The 26,205-nt window shown below is 33.7% G+C and overlaps 3 protein-coding genes across 8 annotated transcripts; 1 reads left to right on the top strand and 2 right to left on the bottom strand.

Annotated features, from left to right (window-relative positions):
- Positions 1-9,119: 9,119 nt before the first annotated feature.
- Positions 9,120-18,553, bottom strand: LOC110621808. Of its 2 annotated transcripts, none has more exons than XM_021766115.2 (15): positions 18,253-18,553; positions 18,033-18,160; positions 17,804-17,936; positions 16,151-16,307; positions 15,990-16,068; positions 15,374-15,414; positions 15,119-15,235; positions 14,885-14,965; positions 12,062-12,124; positions 11,868-11,919; positions 10,917-10,991; positions 9,935-9,982; positions 9,691-9,726; positions 9,485-9,598; positions 9,120-9,453 (listed from the first exon to the last, which is right to left on the bottom strand). In XM_021766115.2, the coding sequence occupies exons 1-15, from the start codon at positions 18,410-18,412 to the stop codon at positions 9,292-9,294; spliced, it is 1,446 nt and encodes a 481-aa protein (XP_021621807.1). In that variant the 5' UTR covers positions 18,413-18,553; the 3' UTR covers positions 9,120-9,291. The 2 variants fall into 2 exon arrangements, with proteins under 2 accessions (XP_021621807.1, XP_021621808.1); XM_021766116.2 differs by having other exon boundaries at positions 9,120-9,400; positions 9,524-9,598; positions 18,253-18,552.
- Positions 18,554-18,993: 440 nt separating this feature from the next.
- On the top strand, positions 18,994-24,066 carry LOC110620374 (ethanolamine-phosphate cytidylyltransferase). 5 transcript variants are annotated; one of them, XM_021764079.2, is made up of 9 exons: positions 18,996-19,794; positions 19,888-20,078; positions 20,309-20,380; positions 20,966-21,033; positions 21,851-21,971; positions 22,582-22,647; positions 22,753-22,875; positions 23,075-23,181; positions 23,580-24,066. In XM_021764079.2, the coding sequence occupies exons 1-8, from the start codon at positions 19,245-19,247 to the stop codon at positions 23,144-23,146; spliced, it is 1,263 nt and encodes a 420-aa protein (XP_021619771.1). In that variant the 5' UTR covers positions 18,996-19,244; the 3' UTR covers positions 23,147-23,181; positions 23,580-24,066. The 5 variants fall into 5 exon arrangements, with proteins under 5 accessions (XP_043814700.1, XP_021619771.1, XP_021619773.1 ...); XM_021764081.2 differs by having other exon boundaries at positions 23,591-24,066; XM_021764080.2 differs by having other exon boundaries at positions 23,075-23,177.
- LOC110620375 (protein LURP-one-related 5) lies at positions 23,934-25,052 on the bottom strand. Its single transcript, XM_021764083.2, has 2 exons — positions 24,536-25,052; positions 23,934-24,448 (listed from the first exon to the last, which is right to left on the bottom strand). Exons 1-2 carry the CDS (start codon positions 24,836-24,838, stop codon positions 24,053-24,055), a joined length of 699 nt encoding a protein of 232 aa, XP_021619775.1. The 5' UTR covers positions 24,839-25,052; the 3' UTR covers positions 23,934-24,052.
- Between the last annotated feature and the right edge of the window lie 1,153 nt (positions 25,053-26,205).

The raw sequence follows: 26,205 nt of genomic DNA on the forward strand, positions 1-26,205 counted from the left end.
GACATTGGCGAGAAATGTTGCCTTCAATATCGTTAAGGAGACAACGACTGCAGGATTGTTGGCAGTTCTGGTGAACATGTATGAGAAACCATTAGCCATTAACAAGGTATATCTGATGCGTTATTTGTCTAAAAGTAAATCCGTTATGGATCATATTAACGAATTTAATATGATCATCAGTCAATTAAGCTCTGTCAAAATTAATTTTGATAATGAGATAAAAGCCCTAATTTTGTTATCCTCTCTACCTGAGTCGTGGGATACTGTTGCTTCTGCAATTAGCAATTCACGTGGGTCCGAGAAGTTAAAGTTTGATGAAGTTCGGGATGTTGTCATGAGCGAGAGCATTCGCAAAAGAAAAATCAGGGATTCATCTGGTAACGCACTCAGTGTCGAGGATAGGGGCAGGAGCAAGTTGAAGGGAGGTTATAGTAAACATGATCGATCGAAGTCAAAGGGGCGAGAAAAATCTCATGGCAGAAATGAGATTGTTTATTGGGGCTATAGTGAAAAGGGACACTTTAAAAATGACTGCCTTAAACCTAAGAAGAAGAAAGGCCAAAAGAACAAGTCTCATAAAGATGATGATTCTGTATATTCTGTAAATGACATTAGTGATGCTTTAATTCTTAGTGTGGACAGTCCAATTGACACATGGATACTTGAGTTGGATGCATAATTCCATTCTTCTTCGAGCAAAGAGTTATTCCATAATTTCAAGTCTGAAAATTATGGGAAGGTGTAGCTTGCTGATAATAAAGTCTTGGAGATTGCTGAAAAGGGCGATGTATGCATCCAAACCTCAGGTGGGGGTAAGTGAAATCTGTAGGATGTCAGATATATTTCTGACTTGAAGAAGAATCTGATCTCTATTGGCCAGCTGGACAGTATGAGTTACAGAATAGTGTTTAGTGAGAGTTCCTAGAAAATTATGAAAGGAGTTATGGTGATAGCACGGAGCATAAAATCTGGAACTTTATACACTACTGCAGGGTGTTCGGATATGGTTGTTGCGGTTGATAGTACATCAAACTCAAGTCTGTGGTACAACAAGCTTAGACACATGAGTGAGAAGGGGATGAAAATGTTAGCTTCGAAAAGGTATTTGCAAGGGTTGAAATCTATTAATATGGGTCTATATGAGAATTGTGTTATAGAAAAGCAGAAACGGGTCAATTTCACAAAGGCTATCAAAGAACCAAAGGCAGAATGGTTAGAACTAGTACATACAGACATGTGGGAGCCATCCCTAGTTTTCTCTCTTGGTGGTTCAAAATACTATATTACATTCATTGATGACTTTAGTAGGAGCGTATGAGTTTACTTTCTGAAACAAAATCAGATGTGTTTGCCACTTTTAAAAGATAGAAAGCTGAAGTTAAAGATCAAATGCTTGAGGTCTGATAATAGAGGAGAGTATGATTCTACAAAATTCAAGAAGTTCTGTGCTGATGAGGGAATCAGATACACTAAGACAGTTCCTGACAAGGCAAGATAGAATGAGATTGCTGAAAGGATGAACAAAATATTGAATGAGCGAGCAAGAAGCATGAGGCTATATGCTGGGCTGCCAAAAATGATCTGGGTAGATGCAGTGAGCATAACAACATATTTGATAAATAGAGAACCTTCAGTTCCTTTAGGTTTCAAGATTTTGAAAGAAGTTTGATCGGGTAAGGAGGTCAAGTTTACTCACCTGCGGACTTTTGGGTGTGTTGTCTCTGTTCATATTAATCCAGAAAAGAGAGACAAGCTTGATACAAAGGCTTTGAAGTGTTATTTCATTGGGTATGGTTTAGATCAGTTTGGGTATAGATTTTGAATGATAAGAATAGGAAGATCTTGAGACACTATGATTTGACATTTGATGATAATGTCCTATATGAGGACAAGTTTGGGTGCGATCTAAAGATGCAGAAGAAGTGAGAGCTGAGGTTGAGTTGCAGGAAATTTCACCTAGTGATATTGCAGTAAGACCACAGGAGAATCCAGAAAACACAATTGTAGAACCAAAACAGCAGCCAGTCACACTTGTACCAGTGTTTAAGAGATCTAGCAAGGCTACCAAGTCACCATAAAAGTATTCACCTTTCCTGTATTATTTGCTGTTGACTGATGGTAGGGCACCAGAATCCTTTGATAAGGCTTTGCAGGTGAAGGATTCAATCAAGTGGAGCAAGTTATGAATGATGAGATATGGTCACTTGAGAAGAATGACAATTGGGAATTAATTGAGTTGCCTGCAGGGAAGAAAGCTTTGTTGAACAAGTGGGTTTACAGGATCAAGAATAAAACTGATGGTAAAATTAGGTTCAAGACTCGATTGGTGGTTAAGGAGTATTTACAAAAAAAATGTATTGATTACACTGAAATATTCTCTCCTATTGTGAAGCTAACCATAATCAGAATTTTGCTAAGTATTGTTGCAATAAAGAACTTGCACCTTAAGCAGATGGATGTAAAAAACAACATTTTTGCATGGAGATATGAAGGAAGAGATCTACATGCAACAACCACATGGATATGAGGTTCCTAGTAAGGAGCACATGGTGTGCAAGTTTAAGAGGAGTTTGTATGGGTTGAAGCAAGCTTCAAGACAGTGGTATAAAAAGTTTGACTTTTTTATGTATAGAAATGGTTTTCACAGGAGTAAAAAGGATCAGTGTTGTTATATTAAGAAGTCTACTAACTTTTTTGTTATTTTACTCTTATATATGAATAATATGTTAGTTGTAGGGTCAAGTATGGAGGAGATCAATAATATTAGGGGAAACTGTCATTAGAGTTTGAGATGAAAGATTTGGGTGTAGCAAAGCAGATTTTAGGGATGGGGATTTTCTGGGACAGGTCTGCTGAAATTCTAAATTTGTCCCAGGAGAAATACATTGAGAAGGTGTTGTTCAGGTTCAAAGTTGATGATGCTAAGCCTAGGAGCACGCCTTTAGCTAACCATCTCAAATTATTAAAGGAGCAATCACCCAACACAGCTATGGAGCATGATCACATGGCAAAAATACCTTTTGCTTCTGTAGTTGAGAGTTTGATGTATGCTATGGTTTGTATTAGATCTGATATAGCACATGCAGTGGGAGCTGTGAGCAGATATATATCATATCCAGGGAAAGAGCATTGAAAAGCTGTGAAGTGGGTTCTGAGATACTTGAAAGGAACAACTAGTACATCACTTTGTTATAGGAATGGCAAGGTAGTATTAGAAGGTTTTATTGATACTGATCTTAGTGGAGATATGGTTACAAGCGAAAGCACATTCGAATATGTTTATGCTATAGATGGGACAGCAGTGAACTGGATGTCTAAAGTTCAAAAGTGTGTCTCTATGTCATCTACAGAAGCTGAATATATTGCAATTGCTGAAACTGGTAAGGAGATGATATGGTTGACTGATTACATAAAAGAGTTGGGCAATAAGCAGCTTGACAAGATTTTTTTCACTGATAGTTAAAGTATCATACAGTTGATGAAGAACTTAGTGTATCACTTCAGAACAAAACACATCCGATGTAGGTATCATTTCACTTGCAGTCTGGTGGAAGAGAATGAGATGTGTTTGAAGAAAATTGAAGGTATTAAAAATCCAGCAGACAGGCTGACTAAAGGTGTTGATGCTGGGAAACTGGGGCTATGCAAGGCCTCAATTGGTCTTCTACAATAGTATGGAAGATGTTTTGCGGTTAGGTGTTTTTATTAGATACATTGGCATAAAAAATGAAAATGGTTGAGTTGATTGGATTAATCTCTAAGTGAAAAATTGTTAAAATATGAAACCTAATAATATATTATGGACTATACACTATATCTCACGATTGCGGATCCAACTCTACGCTAAATTGGCCGGGGGTGTGGGGCGGGACCCCACTCGAAGGTGGAGGTTCAGGAATAGAGCCCTGAGGTGAATTTTTTTTAGGGCTATTTTATCTTTTTATATTTTTTTTCTAAGCATATAAATATGTAATATTTTTCTAGTATATTCTATTCGAAAACTCATAAAAACTAAAAAAATTTTAACCGCCGTGAACGTAGTTAAATTGGTTAACCACATTAAATCTATTATGTTGATTTTTTTCATGCTTATTTTTAAATTGTGTAATTATTCAATTCTTAATAACTATTAATTTTTTTAATAAAAAATTAATAATTTATTAAAAATTAATATTATATATACAATGGGTGCTAACCACTATGTTATAAACTTAAACTATTAGCAAAAGTGCAATTATAAATGTTAATTGTAAGATCGAATGTTTATTATTATACGAAAAGCTTAAATTATTGGACTAATAATACAACATAGCAGGCTAAGCACTATAGATTTAAGGAATCAGAGTATAATACAGACTCACTTGAATAATACTAATATTTATTTTTAAGTTTGTTTAGAGATCTAAAAAAGACAGTAAATTAATTATCGTATATAACAAGAATATTGTGATTTGAATGGGTTAATAAATTAAAAAAAATACAAATAGATAAAACTAATTTAGATTGAAAGAGAGATAAATGTTAGGAAGGGAGGAGAGAGACACTAATGTAGAGGGAAGTAAGATAAAAATATGAGGACAAAAATAGTACAAACAAAAAAAAAGTGTTTTTTTAATCAAAAGGTAATTAGAGTTAATTGGATCAAAGACTACAAGCTTGTAACCATTTCAAAAAAAAAAAATTTACTCAAAGAAAAAATCATTATCTAAACCCTAGCAAATGGATTATAATCTGAATCCTAAGATCTAAACAAATACAAATATGAAAAAGTGATGCCGCAATAGATAGGAAAGAAAAAGTTATATGAGAAAGATCGGCGGGAGAAATACAACTTTGAAGTATTAATTAACGGTCTAAAATCAAGTTTTATATGTACTAAACATAGAAAATAGATTGAATAAAGAACAAACAAACATACAAGTAGTAAGCTTGCAAGGAAATTGGGGTAAAAGAGAGTTACATTTTCATAAAAATAAATATCTAAGATGACATACCACTAAATACATGCCGGGTGACATGGCTAGTAAAGATGAAAAAAAGATAGTGCTCTAGCCACCTCATCCTTTTTAAATTTTAATAAATTGAAAATTTCATATTTTCTTCATGAATATATGCGAGATATCTATAATTTCAATAAAAAAAATATCAATATGACAGAGTAAAAAACTTTAGATTAAATAAGCCATGATCTATCTAAAAAAGGCCTAATATAATAACAATAAAATAACCAATATAAAAAATTAAAAAATTAATAATAAGGAGAAGAATATATCTATCGATTTTTTGGTTGAAGCAGTTGGTTCTACTTAAAATTAACAACAAAATGCTATTTACACTCCAACTAAAAGTACAAAAAGAATTCATATTTTGAAATAATTTTTTTTATTAAAGGAATAGAAAAATATCACTAGTGGATAGAGACAATAAATCTTATATTAAAAATAAAAAAATAAGAAATTTTATTAATTATATAAATTATGAATGTAATAGTAATAAGAAAAAAAAGAGGCAATGATTCCAAAAACAAAAAGAAGGATTGACATTAGAAAGGAGAGGGACAGAAGAAGAGGAGAGGGGGTGGAAGAAGGAGGTAAGTTTGTTAGCTTTAGCTTTTTACAAACTCCTCAATTCCCAAAAAGAAAAAGAACTCATAGCTTTTGACATTTTGCTTTCAAGAATCATAATTGCATTTCTTTATTGTAATAAAACCGTTTGACCCCAACCCCCACACTTTTTACTACAAAAAGCCTCAAAACTGAATATTTTTTAATTTACTTATTATTTTATATAATACAAAGTTTTATTATAAATAATAATTTTACATTATTATCAAACTATTACTTTAATAATATTAAAATAATAATTTTGTATTTTAGAGGTTATGTGATGAGGAAGAGAAAAGTGAAATAACTTTTTAGGAGAGGTGAGGTGTAGACTAAAATAAATAATAAAAACTAATAAAAACAGAACACGTGAGAGGGCACAAAGGTCAAGGAAGGCAAATGTTATCAAAGATGGAGTCCTCATGCGTCGTTTTCAAAGGGAGAGAGTGATTTCTGGTGTCTCTTCTTCAGTGTATGGTCCCATTCATATCTTTTACTTTTCTTTTTTTTTTAAAAAAAAAAAAAAAAAATCTCAACTCAACACTAATCTCCCTTTCATCCCTAATCACATTCATAATCATAATCATGGGCATTAATTTTTGTTAATCTACTTTCTGCTTTTACTTCAATTATTGTATAACAATTTTCATTCTCTCCCATCACCCTATTATTCCACTATTCAAAATTAAATTTTTTATAAAATTAATAAATTATATTAATTACAAAATCTTATATTCAATATTCAATTTCCTTTTCTTTTACCTCTTGGATTAAATATAATTTTTAAAATAAATATAATTAAAAAAATTAATAAAAAATTATTTTTTTAAATATATATAAAAAATAAAATGAATAAAAATTATAAAATAAAAAAATATAAGACTTATAAGTTTAATTTGATAATAAGTGTGTCTGAATAAATTTAAGAAATTTTAAATTTTATTCATCAATTTTATTTAAAAAATAAATAAATAAAAAAATATCAATTTATATATTTTTTTTCATTATGAAAATTAATCAGATTAGAAAAAAATATTTATATGTACTTTGTATATATATTTTTTAATGTTTCTAAACTCATTGTTCAATTTAAAAAAAAAAATTCTTAAAGTAAAATACTTTTTTGTTGTCTTTTCACTAAAAAAAGGCAAAATGATAATAAAAAAATCCCGCAAGGTAAAGAGAGTGCCATCAAATCGTTAACTTGCAACTAACCAATGCCAATGCCTATAAGAGGAAGATTAGATTTCCTTTACCATGATAAAGATAAGCATCCCATTACTCTTAATTAATGTTTTTCTCTATATCCACACATACATATACTTATGTATAATCATTTATTTGAAATTATTATACGATATAGAATAAATATATAAATTAAATGATACGTTTAAATACGTATAAAATTTTTTAAAAAATTTAAAAGAACTATTATATTTTTTTATACGAAAAAACTAATGACATGGAGCAATTAATTTTGAATTTTACGATAACTTTAAATCGAGTTTAATTAATTTTTATTGTCGATATTCGATAAATACCCACGATAACCTTTCAAAAAGAGAATTTCAAGATGTATGACTTTTTAAAGTGTGAAGAGAGCTGCAGATCTTGTCACAAAATTCGATATGAAATTTTCATTATTTAAGAGTTAATTTTATATTTTAATTATTTTTTAGATATTTTTATAATTTTGCATATTAAAATTTTATTTTTGTTATAAATAATTTCCCTTTTTCTATTAGAAATTCACTTTCAATTTTTAAAATATTTTAATAAGACTTTTCATTTTTTAACCTATTTTTTTCTCTTATTTCGTTTTAACCAAACGATATTGATCAAAACTTCTGACGAAATCTAAATAGTTTTTTATTAAATATGATTGGTTAAAACTCCTGACGGATTGTAAATAGTTTATTATCGAATGAGCTCAAAGACAATATATATGAGGATGAGTAATAATATCAAGTAAGTACATGGAAAGCAAAAAGAAAAAAAATTGAATTCTCTTGAGAGATGAGATGAAATTGTACAAATTGTTTTTATTTTAAATTTAAGTTTTGGATATAAAATAATTATAAGATTTTAAAGTATTTGAGCCAATAAACATCGGATAGATATATATAAAAAAGGCAAGGAAATGGAAAGCAAAAAGCAATGAAAGGAAAGGAGAGAGATGGGGAGAGTTAGAGTTGGATTCTTTTCTATTCTTTGTAATAATATAAATAGAAACATATAGTGGGAAAAACACTCGCAAACTTTTAAGCATAAGTATCCAATAATGACCAAATTATTGAACACTTTGCTTTCGGAGTTTTTGGTTGTTTATTGACTGTTGAAAGAGCAAGAAAGCAGAGAGTGGCCTGCTGCGGTTGGCAGCGCAGCAGCACTTCCTCGACAGCATGTCTTCAATTCCCATCACCTTTGATTTGAAACCTAAGCCTCAATCTTTTTGCTCTTAATTTACGTCAAAACTTAATGCATATATGTTCATGCACAAAAGATAAACACATATTGATAGCAAACAGTGAGTACCAAACATTCCAGTATTCGCATGCAAACAAAAGCATGGCTTTCAAATTTAAACAGGAAAGTGGATACGCCTTTTAGCTATAAGTTAAAAACTCTCTCTTAATTTTCTGCTTTTCCAATGCCCATTATTAGTTATTATTATTAGCTAAAATACCATTTTTAATTATATATGCTTTATCCTAACTTTCCCAACACTATATAGGATGGATCCATATATCAATTTTCATAATCACCAACTTAATTAGTGTGTTCTCTCTTTCAAAGTATACTACTCTTTTTGCTGTACCCATGCTTTTCGTTATATTTATTTAGGGATGAAAATAAATTCGATATTTTCAAATATCCGATCCCATCAAATTTTAATAAAATCGATTATTCGAATAATAATAATTAAATTTTCAATAGATTTAAATAGTTTAAATTAATTTTTAATTAAATTTAAATATTAATAATATAAATCAGGTTCGAATAGTTTAATTTTCAAGCATATTTTATTAGAGTTTAATGGGATGATTTGATATTCTTCTTATTCTGTACAGTCATAACGGCTGAAAAGAATGAGAGCATCATTATTTTTATTTTATATAGCGTAAATACGCGAATTTCATGTGGATCTCACTTACATGAATCCGAACAACAAGAATTTCCCATCATTTTTAATGCTTTCATGTCATAAGAAAACTGGCTACTAAAAATGACCCATTAAAAGATTGACTTCACTTCAAACCAAACACTAGCCACTAGTTATTACATTACTCTTTCCACCTCTATTTTTCATTTGATTCCATCTATATGTCACAATTCTATCTTCTTTTTATATGGGTACATTGGTATAAATTTGCACTTATAATTCAATTATTTACCCATTATTTAGTATGAATGATTTTACAAGAAATAAATTTAAATAAATTTTTACAAAATCATATATGGCTAGTAGGACACTCCTCTCTTTTCTTTTTCCCTCAGACGCCCAAAGCAAAATAGTAAAGAAAAAAAATGCAGAGAGCAATGGTTTATGAACTTGTTACAAATGGAGCTCTAGCATCCATTACAACAGTTAAGAAGAATGCCAAGTTCCAGGTAATGTACACACATATTACAGTTGCTATACTTCTGTGCCAAAATAAGAACAAATCTCTCTCACCGCCTGCAATTTCTAAAAAAATGGAATGATACAAATGAATTTGATAAAGTCACTAAGCATCATTTGCAGATTGCATTGGTTCCACAACTGGAGGTATGCAGTCCACCTTGTAGCGGATGACCTGACGAAACGAACAGATGCCAGAAATATGTTAAAACTCTCCCAAATGAAAATGTCTTCACAGAAAACTCTCCCAAATGAAAATGTCTTCACAGAAAACTCTCCCAAATGAATGTCTTTCTACCTTTTTGAAAAAGGCTGAATACGAATTATCCCAAATCAGTTTGTAGGTTCCAGCCATACATGTGCAAAAGTTCCCCTGTAAGAATATTAGGGGCATTAATGAGAATTGAAAGCATTCTATCATATTCCGAAATATGGTGAAACAAAAACTCTACACCAGTAACTCACTTGGTCAGCTTCACAACGTCGGTATGGTAATATCAGCTGAAGAATATCAGATCATAACCAACATGTACATACAAAGAACAAATTGGACAAATTAATGAAAGCCTACAAAACAAAAATAAGTAAACAAGATCCAGGAAACCAGGAAACTGCTCAATCTTTTGCAGCATAAGTTTTTTTTTTGGAAAATTTTGCAATATTTAAATCAGTTTAGATATAATAGTACATGCTTTGAAGTTTAACTTACAGTCTTTTGCCCGGAAGGATCCACACATTCCACGCTAAATCCAATATCCTGACAAGTAAGGATGTAAAGATTAATGAGATGGACACCTTTTTTTCAACAATATAAATAAATAAATAAACAGTAAAATATGCTTCTACAAAGAAAAAACAGTTAAATATGAATGCTTCATCTTCTATTATGGATATATTGACATGCAAGAGAAAAGATAGAATCAACAATCAAGACACTCATTTTTGATGCCAGAAAACGTCCTCAATGCTTATAAAATTCTCACCTGAATTGCTGAATCAACGAAGTTACTGTTTTGCTATTCTAATACATTCTCAACAAAAACATAAACATAGGAATGCTGATATGAGAGGGGTTTATAGTTGCTTAAAAACACCTAGGGCAAATATATTGTTACAGAAGTTCAATGAACAGTTGACACCACCTCTTTCAATCACATGACTGAACTGCCCTGTCAACTACTAACCAGAATAAGGTAGGGGCCAATATGCAATCTGCTTGTTGCTGTAATTAGTCAATGGGCAATCTGCTTTTATAATGGATCCTATTTCACTGATGTTTCCAATGATATATTGTATTTCAAAATTAGAAAGATTTTAACTTTTTCAAACTATGAATGCCAACTATTGAGGGATAACACACTATTTGGAGCATGTGTTTAGTTCAAGCAACCATTAGTTCTCAAGCCATGATGGCACCATATCAAAAAGAAGGGGTCAAAACATCAAGAACTGAAAATAAATTTCTAGAAATCAGCTCCAAAATATGGCTGGAAAACAACAAAAATAAAAGTAACGGCATAAAATAAATCTGGCCTAAAAGACATCCCCAATCCAAACCCACCTACCTGTGTGTGTGTGAGAGAGAGAGAGAGAGAGGAACAAAAAAGGCTTAAGAGGCAGCTAAAGAAGGTTCAGTATCAATAGAAGCAAGATTAGAAACAAAGCTCTAGAAAATAGTTTGAGAATCATACCATATTCATCTTGCCTTGTATCAAAGAGAAATCCCAAGCAATGTATGAGTTCATTGAGTCCACTAACAAAGAAACCTATAAAGGAAATCCAATTAATAATGCCAAATATTCGAAAAACATGTAGAAATTTCCAAACATCAATAACAGCTGCAGAAATCAAAATTCAAAAAATATGGGAAAAACTTTTCTAAAATTTTAAACTACAGTATTTAAACATATAACTGGACTGATACCAATCTAACCTGATAGACCATTATATAAATTTGAATCTTCACCTTAAACACTTATATATTCTTAGATTTTATAAGGAATAAAGTGTAGCAGGTAAATTTGAAAATCTATGCTGTGATAACTAAATATGAGGTTTCTAAGTTAATTTGACTTAAAGCTATTAGTCTTGAAGAATCTGAGGCATTTGGGTATACTGGAATTAACTGTTTGGCAAGTAAGGTTGAAAGAAAACGTATCATCATTTGAAACCAAACCAGGTGAACATAGTAAGCAATTAATCAAGCAATTATTTATGCTTCGTTGTCCTCACAGAATAGCTAATCCATAAGGGGTAACAGAGCTGAATGGCAAAAAAGCATCCATAAGCTAGTTTGGAATTAAGGCTTTGTTGTTTTTGTTAATCTTTAAGCTGTTGGATTCCTATTGCAACTAGTGCTACCAAAATGCAAATATCGTATAAGTAGCAGATTATTTATAATGTCATTTCCATGTTTCACTGGTGATACACATGGAAAACATTGTGAACAACCAGGAAATGTGTTTGTGTAACAGCTTGGTGTTCATTTTAGAAGTATTTGATTATATCTTTGTTTCTATCAAAAAACACTTTCTCATGAACACATATTTAACAAGAGAAGAACTCCAGCAAACGCAACTAGTGCAATGAGCAACATAAATATATGAAACCATAAATATCTGCAAATAAACTTATATACAAACCTCATGGGTTTGCCCAGCTGGAACACTTGTCTCTTTGAATTCATCATTAGTCCTGTAGAGAACAAATAAAAAAATAAAAAAAAAGAGCCACTCATTTGCAACAAAATTCTGAAATCTTACCTCGTCCTGTAGAGAACAAATAAAAAAATAAAAAAAAAGAGCCACTCATTTGCAACAAAATTCTGAAATCTTACCTTGCATCAAGTGCACCAGCAACTTCTGCTGAAATGAAAAAAGGAGAATTTGCAAATACCTCACTGACAAAAACAAACACACAAATCATTAGACATGGAGAACATTTCTCCTTGAACAGCACACATTACAATGTAGAGGCAGATATATATGCTACTACATGGCAGCAGAATCATCTGGTAAATTTTGAAACACAATGCTTTTTATTTTACTCAAAAAAAGGTCCTTATTTTATGCAGCCCATGTAAGTGGACTTCTGCGTAAAATTATTACCTAATACTTTTTTCATGCTGCGCAAGGTCAGCAATTTTCTCCAACAAGGCTGATTTTTTATTGTTCAGTTAATGATTACTCAAAATGTCCCAAAAATAGAAAATTGAAGGATTTTTCAGTGTTTTATTCATTTCTTTGCGTACAAACTCTTTTTATAAGAAAAAGGCAATTATTCTCCTAAAATTATTCTCCTACACCTAGAGTGTAAAAATGTAAGACAAGGAAAAGCAGAACCTCTGTAGCTCCCCATATTTCTTTTATCAGAAACAATATTTTATTAGATGAAATAAGAGTAAAAGGCCTAGGCCCACTAAAAACAACTCTGACACAAACACAACCCAAAACCCAGACCAAAGGGAGGAATCCCTAGGGTTGAACTGGGTCAACCCAGTTTCCAAACAGCAGCCAATCTCTCATCTTCACCATCGAACCATCAGCCACCAAGGGATGGCAGGACCTCTCCTCTTTGCACTGGAGAAAAATTCAAACAACCCACCAAAACCTCCAGCTTACCGTCATCCACCGCCTTAGGTAACAGGGAAGGATTTCCAGCAGAGTCGCTACAAGAGCTCAAACCAGGGCTGGACTAGCCAGAAACAGCATGGAAAATACAGGCTCCTACTTGTCCCGAAGGAGAGAAAGACCATCTCAGACACCCTCCAAACTATCAGCCCACAGATTATTGTATTATCATTTCTAAGACCCTTGATGATAATTATAGCTACTTTCTATTTGATAATGGAAGCACACATGCCAGTCCAAGTTCTCTTGCTCTCTGTTCTTTTAATTCATGTACTTTCATCTTTGCTCCTTCAACTAACTCAACAATGGTTTAGCCTCTAACTAACAGAATTAGTTATTGTTAAGATACTACACCACTCTTCCAGCTTCAAACCACATCACTTTGGTTTCCCTCTCTTTCTCTCTCTTTCGTATTCTACTCTCCTACAACTTGAATGACTCAACTTTCTATATCAATGCAACCCTTTGAAAACAATACAGAATATTGCTAAACCTTTTTAGGGTTCAAATGACCTAACCTACCATCAAAATGTGCCACTTTACCTTTTGCAAGTGCCCTAACATATTGCATTTTTACTCTACCCCCTTTTCTTCTCCTTTGCTAACTAACCTATTAACAAAGCCACACATTGCTTTCACTCTGTCTCCTAGTTGTTCACATTGCCACACTGCAATCATAAGTTTCCTTCAAACGCAACCAAGCCAACTTAAACCACCCTACTTCAATGGAAGACAATTACAACCCCTTACGCACTCGCTTCTCATTCATTCCCATCTCTCATGTTTCTATATCCATATTAATATTCCTATCTCCATCACATTCATTTCATAGTCATGCCACTTCATTGTTGCTTAGTGTTACTTCGTAGATCATAACCTAATCACAGTTTTAAAGAAGAACTTCACAATCACATGGTCTTCCACAAGCTCACCTTCGTGCTCGGTTTCCGTTGGGCATAGACTCCTAATATCTGTCTTGCCATGAACCTAAACGAAGAAAATAATCTCATGGAATCTCACCTAAATTCTTTCCAATCTAGAACCACCTCTGACCCTAATGTTTTCAAATTAGCAAGAAATACACTCAGTTTTAGTTCTGTGAATCTGTACCCTTAACTCAGGTTTCCCCCCAACTCCAGTTTCACTTATCAGAACTATGTGATCAACAACTACCACCTCCTTTGTACAAATTTTCCTTAGTCAAGTCATCTGTAAGGACCTATCTCATGCACTTATTTGTTCCTCCATTAAACAGCAATCCAACTCCAGATACAGCTCACCACAGCCAGGCAGCCTCTATATTACCTTCTCTTGCTTTATTCATCCATAAATCAAGCCCCAAAGGTGAGCATCCAAAACCTTAGCTCCCTATAGTTTTTCTACCCTTCTTTACCGTCAATTAATCCACCAAAATCCAATCCTCTATCCAATGATTAATTCCTGTTTCCTGAAAACCTGCAACATATATCTCGATTTTCAGCAACAAATATGGCCCTAAAATATCAACCCTAGTTTCCCCAAATCATAAGCATACCCTAAATTTTCAATTTTACAAATCTCCAATCAGGCAACCGGTCATAAAAGAAGAGGTAGATTAGTCCAAGCACATTCTATTACTTTTTCCTTTCTTATTGGATCCAAAGAAAGGAAAGCACACTTATCTGTGGAAGGAATCATTCTTAGGAAAAAACGGATGGCTGCATTTATATAAATCAGCCTTATATAAGAACAAGTATAACCATTAGATTAAATGAGATTATCGATATTTGTGCAGAATTAATAAGTATATGAATCTAGAAGCAAACATTTGATCTAATGGTTGTTAAACTTATTCTCATATAAGGTTGAGCTTATATCAGAATAGATTAACATTGATGCTTAGCCAAGACTGTCCTGAGAAGGCATCCTTTTGTTGGTTGGCAAATTTATTAACAGAACTCTTCAAAAATGTATAAACAATCAGCAACAGTTTATAAATTTTGTAAAGAAACAGATTACAGGAACCATAAATGCTGGAGGAAAAGCAAAACCTGATGAAGTTGATAAATCTTTCAAACTCATGGCTGTAGACATCAACAGCTTGTTTCAACATAGCAACTTGATGCTCATTCCTGCTCATTTAAATATAGTAGGTGCCAATGCAGAAAAGCCAGCCAAAGGAAGGTCACAACATTAGTGATATGAGATGATAAAAGTAGTTATTTTTACAGAACACTCACATATTCAGAACTTGTAAACTCAACAAAGACTTCTAGATATCTCACAATTTACTAGCCTCGAACCTCCGCCATGATAGCGTAATAAACAGTCGAATGGAAAGAACCAGTGCTGTAAGGCTGTATAAAGGTGGTCCATAACGCTGTCTTTGCTCTTCCATAGGCCTAAAAATAGAAGATGTAACTTATTGTTGCTTCGAGAACTGCCACATGTTCAATCCTAACTTGGCATTTACATCTAAGTAGCCGTAATTATGTTTTATTTTGAAATGAAAGTTCTAAACATGAAGGGTTAGGGCATACCCATCATCATCATTTATTGTCCGAATAAAATCTAGCAAAACCTGCACCAGAGGGAGTGACAAAGACATCAGTTATATGTGATAGTGATGCTTAATCTTGTACATTTTCTGAAGGCCAAATAGGTATTCTAAACCAACTCATTCTTCTTGAAACAATTCAAACTTTGTGTCAGGGGTCTCCCAACAACAGAATCTCTTTGAAAATGATAATTTTGTGAACCATTACTTCTGAATGTAGATAACCCGGTGAACCCTAACAATACATTTTTGTTACCATGAGATATATTGGCAGCTGCAGATCATTTGATTGGAATGAAATTTGGAATGAATACACTTGACAATATGATCATTTAAAAAATAAATGTATCCATTCTGTAGCGGATCTCTTATAAGATCAATTTGGATTGGCAATGCATCCTTATTTTACAGATTTATGCAGACTAGAATACTGTCAATCTTGAGCTTCAGAAGTGAAAGACTATAATGATAATTTTATCACCAATAAATGCACAAATACACACGAATAAAATGTATGTAAAACAAGGAGTGAGAACATCAATTCTGGTCCAGTCCACCCAAAGAAAAACTTGGGAAGGGATAGGAGAATAAAACCATACCTGTGGAACTCCTACCAAGTACTTTACGAGAGTTTTGTATACACCTGTTGCACAACCAAGCTGTGCTAACTGTCTCCTCCTGAGAGGATAATCACAAGCACATAGTATAAGGTCACCATAATCCAGGGCACAACTGCCACAAGGAAACCAAGCTAACTCACCTATCCATTTGTTGTTTCCACAACAGGGCATAGCGATCACGTATACTACCACCAGAATTAACCAAAGCATCAACTTCTGCTTGCTTATTCTTTTCTGAACGCTCCCTTTGTTGTCTGATAAGTGTCCCCCGAAAATCTTGAGGCATGTAGGTCATAACTGAAACCATGTTCACAAATAGCTTAAGTAAACTGAAAAGTATAAAACCACAGTAGTAGCCCGCACAATTCATCTGAATAGACAATGCTCAAGACTCAACATGACAGAAATAGAAGCACATCCGATCAATGCGCTATGCCTATCACTAATTAAATACAAATTAATAAAAAGTCAGAATCATCAACAATCTTCTTGAGAGCAAAAAAATTAAGCATGAGATCCAAGAAGAGCTCAGTTGCTAGTAAACTAAACATCAGGACAAGTAACTGTAACAGATTAGGATCCAAATTATGAATCTTTGCATATAGCTCTTGAATATTAACCAAAAAGACAGCAAAAGAGAACAGCAACATCACTTGCCACCTGCACATGCCCAAGCATAACATGGTGGTGTTTATGGACCCCATGAAACCCCAAAAATAAAAACAAAAAATTTTCTTACACTAGTTAGAACTTAGAAGTTACTGGTTCAGACGCACTTCAAGGTCAACACATCCAGCTGAGACCTCTAGCTCTTTCTTCACAAACCACCACATCATCTCTTTATAAAATCATGAGGACTGTATGATGTGATGCTACATATGGAGGTTTTCAGTATCGTTTTTAACCAATCAATTAATGACTTCATTTCATAGAGATCAATCACATAAACACATCAATGATTAAATGTAGGATGTGATGCTATGGAGGTCTTTCAGTATGTTCTTTAACCAATCAATTAATGACTTCATTTCATAGAGATCAATCACATAAACACATCAATGATTAAATAAGAAACCTTTTGTTAGAGCCCCAATTTCATGTTCTTTCTATCATTCTTCTCCTAGAGCTTACTAAATTATAATTAACTTTATCCACTGATCTACAATACGTAAATATATTCCACTATTATCACCCTAACACTTCCAAAAACAACTAGGATGCTCTTAGGTCTTAGGCCAAATTGACAAATTCTTTTCCCCCATCTTTCCACGAGGCATGAGTTACGCTAGCTAAATGAAGCATATACTATTCAAACGACCTGTAATTTAATACATTTGCAAACTTAAGGAATGAACCCCGCCCAAAATCAACTGATACAGTAGTTCCTATGAACTCAAAGAGAGTAGAACCTGTAGTCAATAGGGTCAACTACAATAAAGATTCAGTAAACTTTATCAGGCTACAAAACTACTATACCTAAAGGAATGAACCCTAACAAAACCAACCGACAAGTGAAGAAAAAGAAAAAAGAAAAAAAGGAAAAAAAAAAAAAGAATATCAGAAAACGAAAATTTAAATGAAATGCAGCAAGAGGGGGTCATGTTGCACATGAAGCATACATGACATTGTAAAAGAAGAAAATGTACTAAGGAGCATGGAACCTTGATAGAACTCATAAGAATGAGAACCAATAAAGATTTGCAAGAAACTCAAAAGAATCAAGAACAATCAACAAGCTAACACAGACAACCTGATGCATGTTCAATTCAGATTGATACAAGTAAAGAACCAACCTGTATTAAATATGCGTTCAGAATTTTTAACTTGGAAAGACTCCAATGTCTTCAAAGTCTTGTGAAACTTATCTCTGATGTTGCTTAAATCAGTAGCAAGTTCACTATCTTCAGGTGTGGATGGCTGTCGAAGCTGCCATTACAAAACAACAAGCAGGGCCGCAATGCTTAGTTAATGAACTGAAAATGCTTCGATTGAAATAAAATAAATAAAAAGTGGAAGCTTTACTGCCGACGGCCAGCGGGAATGATCAAGCAAAAACAGAATTTCTTCCATATGCTCTCTGTTCTTCCACATATTCTCGTCAATTTTGTGAACTGGCTGACGGTCCGCTTCTTCCACCAATAGCCTTTCAACTAGCAGTACAATTGAACTAGTCAGTGGCAAAGAAAAAGAAAAAGAAGAAGAAAACAGAAGGGGAAAGCAAATGCAGTGAAAAAGAAAGAACCTTGAGAGGGAGGAAAGTCCTTGAGCAAACCAGAGGCCAAAGAGCGAATCTCAGAGGAAAGACGAGAAACGTCGTCGGAGAGAGGAGCAAAGGGGTACTTGTCGTAATAAGAAGCAAGGAATTGCCTGGTTATGGGAACCAGACCCTCCGTGGATGCCATTTTCAGTTCCCGCCGGTCTTTAATCGGCGATTGCTCCTCCGATCAAAGATCAAATTAGCATACACCAGCGACTTGGAGCAGACGTAATCGAAATCCAATGACACTGCAGTCCCACGCAACATCTCTCTCACTATTCATAAATAAGTCAAAATATTTTCATTTATGAATAATTTTTTATTATTATTTTTTTACAGAAGTGTGAAAAGAAATTAGAAAAAAATTGAAGAAAAAGAGAAAATTATTAATAACATCATGCCTTATAAAACAAACATATTTTTCTATTTATTTTTTATATGAATTTAATTATAATTATTGTATTTATTTTTTAGATGAATTTATTTTTATAAAAATTGTGTAAAACCTTTATAATTAGTTACAATTTTATGCACATTATTTTTTAAAAAAAGAGAAAACACAATATGCATAAAAGTTATATAAAAATATTTAAAATTAATTAAACTTGAGATAAGTTATGTATATTTTACGTAAATTTCAAATATTAGAAAAAGATTATATTAATATATAAATTACAAATATTAAATTAATAAATAATTAAATTTATTCAAATTGAAGTTCATATCATTTTTACGTCTGGGTAATGCATTTCAAATTCAACGTGCATACGAAAATTCAGATATACACATTTCAATTCTCAGATGCAGAAATGCCAAAGGGAAACCCTAAACCGCCTCAGGAGAGGTGAAGGTGAAGGCAGATCTGTTTGGTTGGGTGGGAAGATTGTTCGAAGGAAGATGCATTTCGGAGAATAAATCAACAAACGCAGCATTTGGGACTTCATTTTTTTACTGTGCCTGATATTATTTTTCCAGCTATGGCTTCCGATGCTAGATGCCAATCAGAGAAGGAGAAGATGATGGCAACGTGCCTGGTGGTGGCGGTGGGAGTTTCTCTGTTAGGATTGTATTTGAAAGGTGATGACTTGAGTCACTGGAGGAGAATGAGGAGGAGGAGGAAGAAGAAGAAGATACGCGTGTACATGGACGGATGCTTCGACATGATGCACTACGGCCATTGCAATGCCCTACGTCAAGCTCGTGCTCTAGGGGACGAATTGGTGGTGGGCGTCGTGAGCGACGCGGAAATCATAGCGAATAAAGGTCCCCCTGTTACCCCTATGCATGAGAGGATGATCATGGTTAAAGCCATTAAGTGGGTGGACGAGGTGATTCCGGACGCACCATATGCAATCACCGAAGGTTTCATGAAGAAGCTCTTCGAAGAATATAATATCGACTATATCATCCACGGGGACGATCCTTGTGTTCTTCCTGACGGAACTGATGCTTATGCCCTTGCGAAGAAGGCTGGCCGCTACAAGCAGATTAAGCGCACGGAAGGAGTCTCAAGCACCGATATAGTTGGTATTGTAATTCATTTGTTCGTTTCGTTTACGAATTATATGACTGATTTGAATCGTTAAAGAAAGATTTGATGGACGAGTGATATGAACTTAGCAGGTAGAATGTTACTTTGTACGCGAGAGAGATCAATTATTGATAGTCACAATCACTCATCTTTGCAAAGGCAGTTCAGCCATGGTCATAGCCCGAAAATTGAAGATGGTGGGCCTGGAACTGGAGCTAGTACTCGCGTTTCTCATTTTCTTCCCACTTCTCGCAGAATTGTTCAGTTCTCCAATGGCAAGGTATGCAATACGACAAAAGTTCATCCCCAAAACCTTATTCTGCTTTGTGTTTCTTTGATCCTTATATCGTATGATTTTCCTTTAACCATCTTCTGCTGCAATTCTAGAAGTTTTATGCTCATAATAGACAAGTGATTTCAAGTTGGGCCTTGCTGTGTGTTTCCCGATGCATGATTCTGCTTCCGCCTACCTTGTCATTTCTGAATGGAACTTTTAAACTGTGGTTGCAGGGGCCAGGTCCTCAAGCCCGCGTAGTGTATATAGACGGTGCTTTTGATCTTTTTCATGCTGGGCATGTTGAGGTATATTGTATGAATAAGCTCTATTTTAAGTCGTCTTGTTTAAATGGTTTCCCTTGGCTTTGGTGACAGCTAGGACTAAAAGAATCTAATTTTATAGTTTTTCATACTCATGTCTTAGTGGCTGATTAAGCTGACTAAAACGCTTTGCATTTTCTTTTCTTTCTCTGAGCATTAAACTTCTTTATGCTATGAGTCTATTCCATCATACAAATATTTTCCATTGATGTCCGAACACTTGCAACATAGAGAAAGAAATTGAACTAAGAATTTGGGCTGCCTGGATTTTTGGGCTGGCTGAGAATTTGTGAAAGGGATGACTAAGCATTAGGATATATTCTAGTGGACTTAAACAGTGAGTTATGGCAAGTAGTATCCTAGAAAGCAATAAAACAGGAGAAGGAATACCTAAAAAGACATTGGTCAAAACAGCAAGAAAAGCCTGTTGTTCTGAGTACAGTATATTGTCATAGATAGAATGGTGCCAAATATTCGTGCAGCTGTTTTAAAATTTAGATTATGGCTTTATTAAGTTGAAGTAGTTGATGCGAATTTCATTTGTTCACTAACCCATTTTTTGTTGTTTAGATCCTGAGGGTTGCTCGAGGACTTGGAGATTTTCTTCTCGTTGGAATACATAATGATCATACAGTCAGGTATTACTCTTCCTATTGTTTCATCTCAATACCTATCTTTGAACTTCTGCAAGTGTGCACTATCTTGAAATCTACATTGCAGCAAATGCATTTGTGTTGCACCAATACTCTTTAATGAGAGAGTCTTAAATCTCACAATTTTATGAATAAATTATACTTGTTTTATTGAAAAATTAAACTGAGGTTCATACGATTATAATACTTCTAATTAGAGTAAAAGTGTAACACAAGCAACTACTAAATAAAGAACTCCTAAGATAAGATAGCATAAATCTAATAACAAACGAATAAGATAAGATAGTAGAAATAAGAAACTAATAGATAAACATAATCTATTTGTTATGGATTTAGTCTATCCATTATCCATAACAGTTGGGGTGATGTTACATTAGTCAGAATTTTTCTGGCACAATTGATTTTGGTCTGTCACTGATTTGTATGTTGTGAAGATCAACTTGTAAGGGTGTAAAACCTTTAAAGAAAGTATCTCTAATTCCCATGAATATTGTTAAAAACTCTCCTTTTGAAACCATACGGTTCCTTAAATTACAGGCAGATCCATTATGCAATGAGGTTATGACAGTAAGATTTCCTAATGTTTCGAAAGCTTGTAAGAACTTTCTATTTGATGGTTGCTTATTTTAAGTTCTCTCTAACATTTATGTATTTATTCATTCTTGAGAAATCATGACCAGTAATGTTAAGTTCTTTTAACAATATATCATTCATATTAGATAGTATTCAAAATTGACATTTGTCAGTGGTACTGTTTAGTTGAGTAATATCTAAGTTTTCTACTGCTAAACTGTTTTTACAGTGCTAAAAGAGGAGCACATCACCCTATAATGAATCTTCATGAAAGAAGTTTAAGTGTTTTGGCTTGTCGATATGTCGATGAGGTGATAATTGGTGCTCCAAGTGAAGTTTCTAAGGACATGGTTAGTATATCAGTTTATTCTGTTATTGCTCTATTTTTCTTTTGCAGTGTTTTATGCACCTTGAAAGTAAAATTTACTTTTATTCAAAACAACCAGATGCTGTTTATGTTGCTAAATGCCAACCTTGTACTTCAACAAATTACTATGTGATTTTTTCTCTGAACTGGAAGTCTGGAATTATGATTTTTCTCTGGAATCTATTTTTCCCTTCATGGGACAGATTGTGTAATGACTCTTAGAAATGCTCATATTGTTTGACTATGATTTCTAGATGAATCATATGGAAACAGTTTTAACTCGTTTTACTTACGTGTGAGCTGCCAAACACTTTAAATTCCCTGTCTTTTGTTGTTTCAAAACAATAGTTTGAAGTTGCTTCACTTGTTTGGTGATTATTTCTAGTTGAACCAATGTGGAAGCTAATTTTGTTGTGTAGTTCTGGAGTGAGATCCAAAACATTACAATTCCCATGTATCTTTTTCCTGGTTGCTGTATTTGATTTTCTGTTTTGTGATTATCAATTTGTTTTATTTCATTCTTAGATCAGGTGAATAACTGGATGTATGATATTCTCTGCTTTGTTTGACTGGTATATTGTTTGTGGTTGCAGATAACAACCTTTAACATATCTTTAGTAGTTCATGGAACAGTAGCGGAGAACGTTGAGTATGAAAAGGTAAACTGCAAATTAGTTGGTTAACTATGACGAATGAAATTACCAACTAATTGTGGAGATGCAAGTTGCAACATGCATTTCTTTGTCTGACATCTGATCTTACAGGAAAGGTGCAATCCATATGCTGTTCCAATTAGCATGGGTATCTTTAAAGTTTTGGAAAGCCCTCTGGACATTACAACTACCACAATAATTAGGAGGATTGTAGCAAATCATGAAGCATACCAGGTTTATTTCTGGATTCTATAATATGTGAACATAGTTGGTAAATTAGTATGATCCATGCCACATAAAAAGTATAAAAATAGAACTACATTTACAAGTGGTTTGAATGGGACAGTTTATGTGCTTGTGCCTGATGTTGATCAAGTATTAGGGAACTGCTGTTTCTGTTGTTCAATCTAAAATAATTGTCTTCTCTATGCAGAAACGAAATGAAACAAAGGGAGAAAGTGAGAAAAGGTATTATGAAGACAAGACATACGTTTCTGGTGATTGAAGTTGAACTGAGATCAGAGACCACATGGATAGTAGGTGATTGCTTTTAATATTTATAGGAGATGCCAGAATAACTTGTACTGACATTACACGTGACCCCATAGCATTTTCACTTGCACTCCAATTGTCAAGGTCGCATGCAATTGCTGAGTTAGTCTTGATAGTTTTTTTTTTTTTTTTTGACTGTTAACACAGTGCTCGGAATTGGATTCAAGGCACTGATAGCAAAATTGAGGAACTGAAATGTGTATTTATTAGGGAAGCCATGTATTATTAGCTAGAGCATCAGCAGTTGCCATGCATCTACACATTGTGTCATCTCCATGTACACGATGTCATTTATTTCTTCATTATCAATAATGCAGAATTTTGCCATTGATTGATGTTCTGACTTCCCTAAATTGTTTCTATTCTCACTTAAAATCATATGCAAGGTGAAAAGCAGAGGTGTCAAGTTTGAACTTGACATTTCAGAAGTGGTCCCACTGGACCAACAACATAACACACAGAGTTTCCAGTTGATAATTCAAATTGGTTTCATCTTCGATGCACCCACGAAGCTTACACATGACCTTGCAAAAGGCTTTTTGGTTGGTAGCAGGCTGCGTTTGGATTCATTAAAGCATTGGTTCAGCCTTCAACGGTCTGTTAAACCTAAATTGAAGACCATTTAGTCAACATATTGTTCTAAAGAATATGCTTGCTCTAGTACTGTGATTTGTCATTATTGGCATTTGGGTTCTCTGCTGTCCATGGAAATTATGCTACTGCGCATTAAAACCCAAATGTAAATGTAAAATAAATTGCAATGTTCAATAGGAAAAGTCCCTTTTGAACAAAGTGTAAATTGATGTGTGAATAAGACAATCTCTGTACGTTTACTCTCTTTGTCTATACAAGGCTGGCATTAAGAACACAAAACAGGGGCAAAAGGCTTATTGCTAATGCGATCTAATACAATTACAAAGGCCATGATAAGTTGAGTGTCAACACCAGGTTGTACTACCAAGCTAAACACATCATCACTTAGTAAAATTGTTGTATTCACTCTTTTTCTAGCCATCTTTGCTACCACCTCTCCAGTGGAAGTCTTGATTTTACAGTCTCGAGCCCTGAATGATCCTTCAATCCTGAAATCTGGCAACTGACCTTGTCTTGTAAGCCCTCCCATGAAGATCTCTGCTACATCTTTGCAGGTCTGAAAAAGCACCGATGTGCTCCTCATTGAAAATACTTTCATCTTTGGATTCTTTCCATACCCATCTCCTCTGTAAGCATTCCACTGGTATTGCATGCTTAGCATCTGTTCATATTCAGTCATTATTAAGCTTATTGCCCCCAAAAAATGAAATCATTTAATATAGATTATGATGTTCTTAAGCTTACGTACCTGAGGTTTCAGAGAAAGCAAGGCATTGCCAACTCCGTCCATGAGGATAAGGCCACCTCCTGCATAACGATTCTTTCTGGAATAGTTATCGACTCGAAAAACCAATCTTCCATGAGGATCAAAGACTGTGAAACCATCAGTCCCCTGGAAACTCATGCTGGATCTCTTCCAAACAGTGAGCACACATGGACTGCGACGTCGTTGATGTTGAAAAAAACCATCTCCACCACCATCAACCTTCTCTTTCTCTTTCAGGAACAAATCTTGGCTACATCTCTTCTCAGCAGGATGAATCTTGGACATGGTGGAATCGAAATCTATTGAAGAAAATGCTGTGAAAAGTTGAAGTTGTTCTCTAGGACAATTAGTAGTGCTTGTGGGTTAGCGATACTATCATATATCCACGAGAAGGTGTAAAAGAAAAATTATGGGTTGGCTTTGCTCTTGCTTGTATTGTTTTTATATAGAGAATTAGAAACTCAAGAATTTGGTGTACGTACGTGGAAAGAGAGACCCATGTCTCGGGTGGATGTCTACCTCAGTGGCTAACACAGCCACTTACGTAGGTCCCTGTCGTAGCTTGTGCCACTATCTCTGACCTTTGCTCCTCCTCTAACACCTACTTTTTATCCAACTCGTGAGTTGCCCTAATAATATAATACTACGCCATAGAAAAAGCTTGTTTACAAATGTTTGCTGAGTGCATATTTGTTTAAGATTTTAGACACTTAGTGGATTTTATCCTCTTAACATTTAACGTTATATTATTGAAGTGGATTGAAATGATGGGTTCAATTTAATTTTGTTAATGGGTTTTTTTTTAAAAAAAATTATCTGAACTTAATTTGGATATATAATTATATTAATTTTGGGTCACCGTAAAGTGCATTGGTCTATGATTTATGAGGAATCATCATTTTCCTTCCTCAAACTTAGTTTGGACATCATGATATTTCATTGGGACCAATATGATGTAATTTGATTGATGCATCATGATTGTTGTAATTATTCCATTAATGAATGCAGTTTATTCATTGTTATTAATTTTGTTTGAAATAAAGTGATCAATCTTATTTTCAAATTTCAATTTCATAATTAAAAAGCAAAGTAAAGATAAAGTGATAATAAATTCAATCAGGCTTTTTTCTGTAGCTTACACAAATTAATATAAATTGTTAATTTAATTAAACTCATTTTTATAGTTTATATTTTTGGAAAAAAAATGTTTAAAAATGAGAATGAATAAGTTTGAGGTAGATTGATGTTATTAAGTGAGGAGGCAATATCTTGATGGATTTGGAAAGGTCAAGTGGAGCATTCAAAATTGTCTTGATAAGGAAATTAGGGTTCTAAATTTAAGAAATAAAAATGTCAACTTGAGTGCAGAAGCAGAGAGAAAAGTCATTCAAAGCTATAAGGCAGACTAATTTAATTATTAATTAGGGTTTAAGTTGGAAGCAAGTTGTTCTGTTTGATGTATTGTTGTGTTGTGTTGTGTCTCATTCATCAAAATTCTTCAGCTACAGTACATGACAGTAGAAACATGCATCTTCTATTAGCTAGCACTCTCCAGATCACACGTTTTATTTTTTTTTAAAAAAAAATTAGGGTTTTTAATTACACTTTTTTTTTTTAATTCAAGTTGCATGATATATATTCAACCCCTACCC

The sequence above is a fragment of the Manihot esculenta genome, chromosome 8 (genome assembly GCF_001659605.2).
Source record: "Manihot esculenta cultivar AM560-2 chromosome 8, M.esculenta_v8, whole genome shotgun sequence".
NCBI classification, from domain to species: Eukaryota; Viridiplantae; Streptophyta; class Magnoliopsida; order Malpighiales; family Euphorbiaceae; genus Manihot; species Manihot esculenta.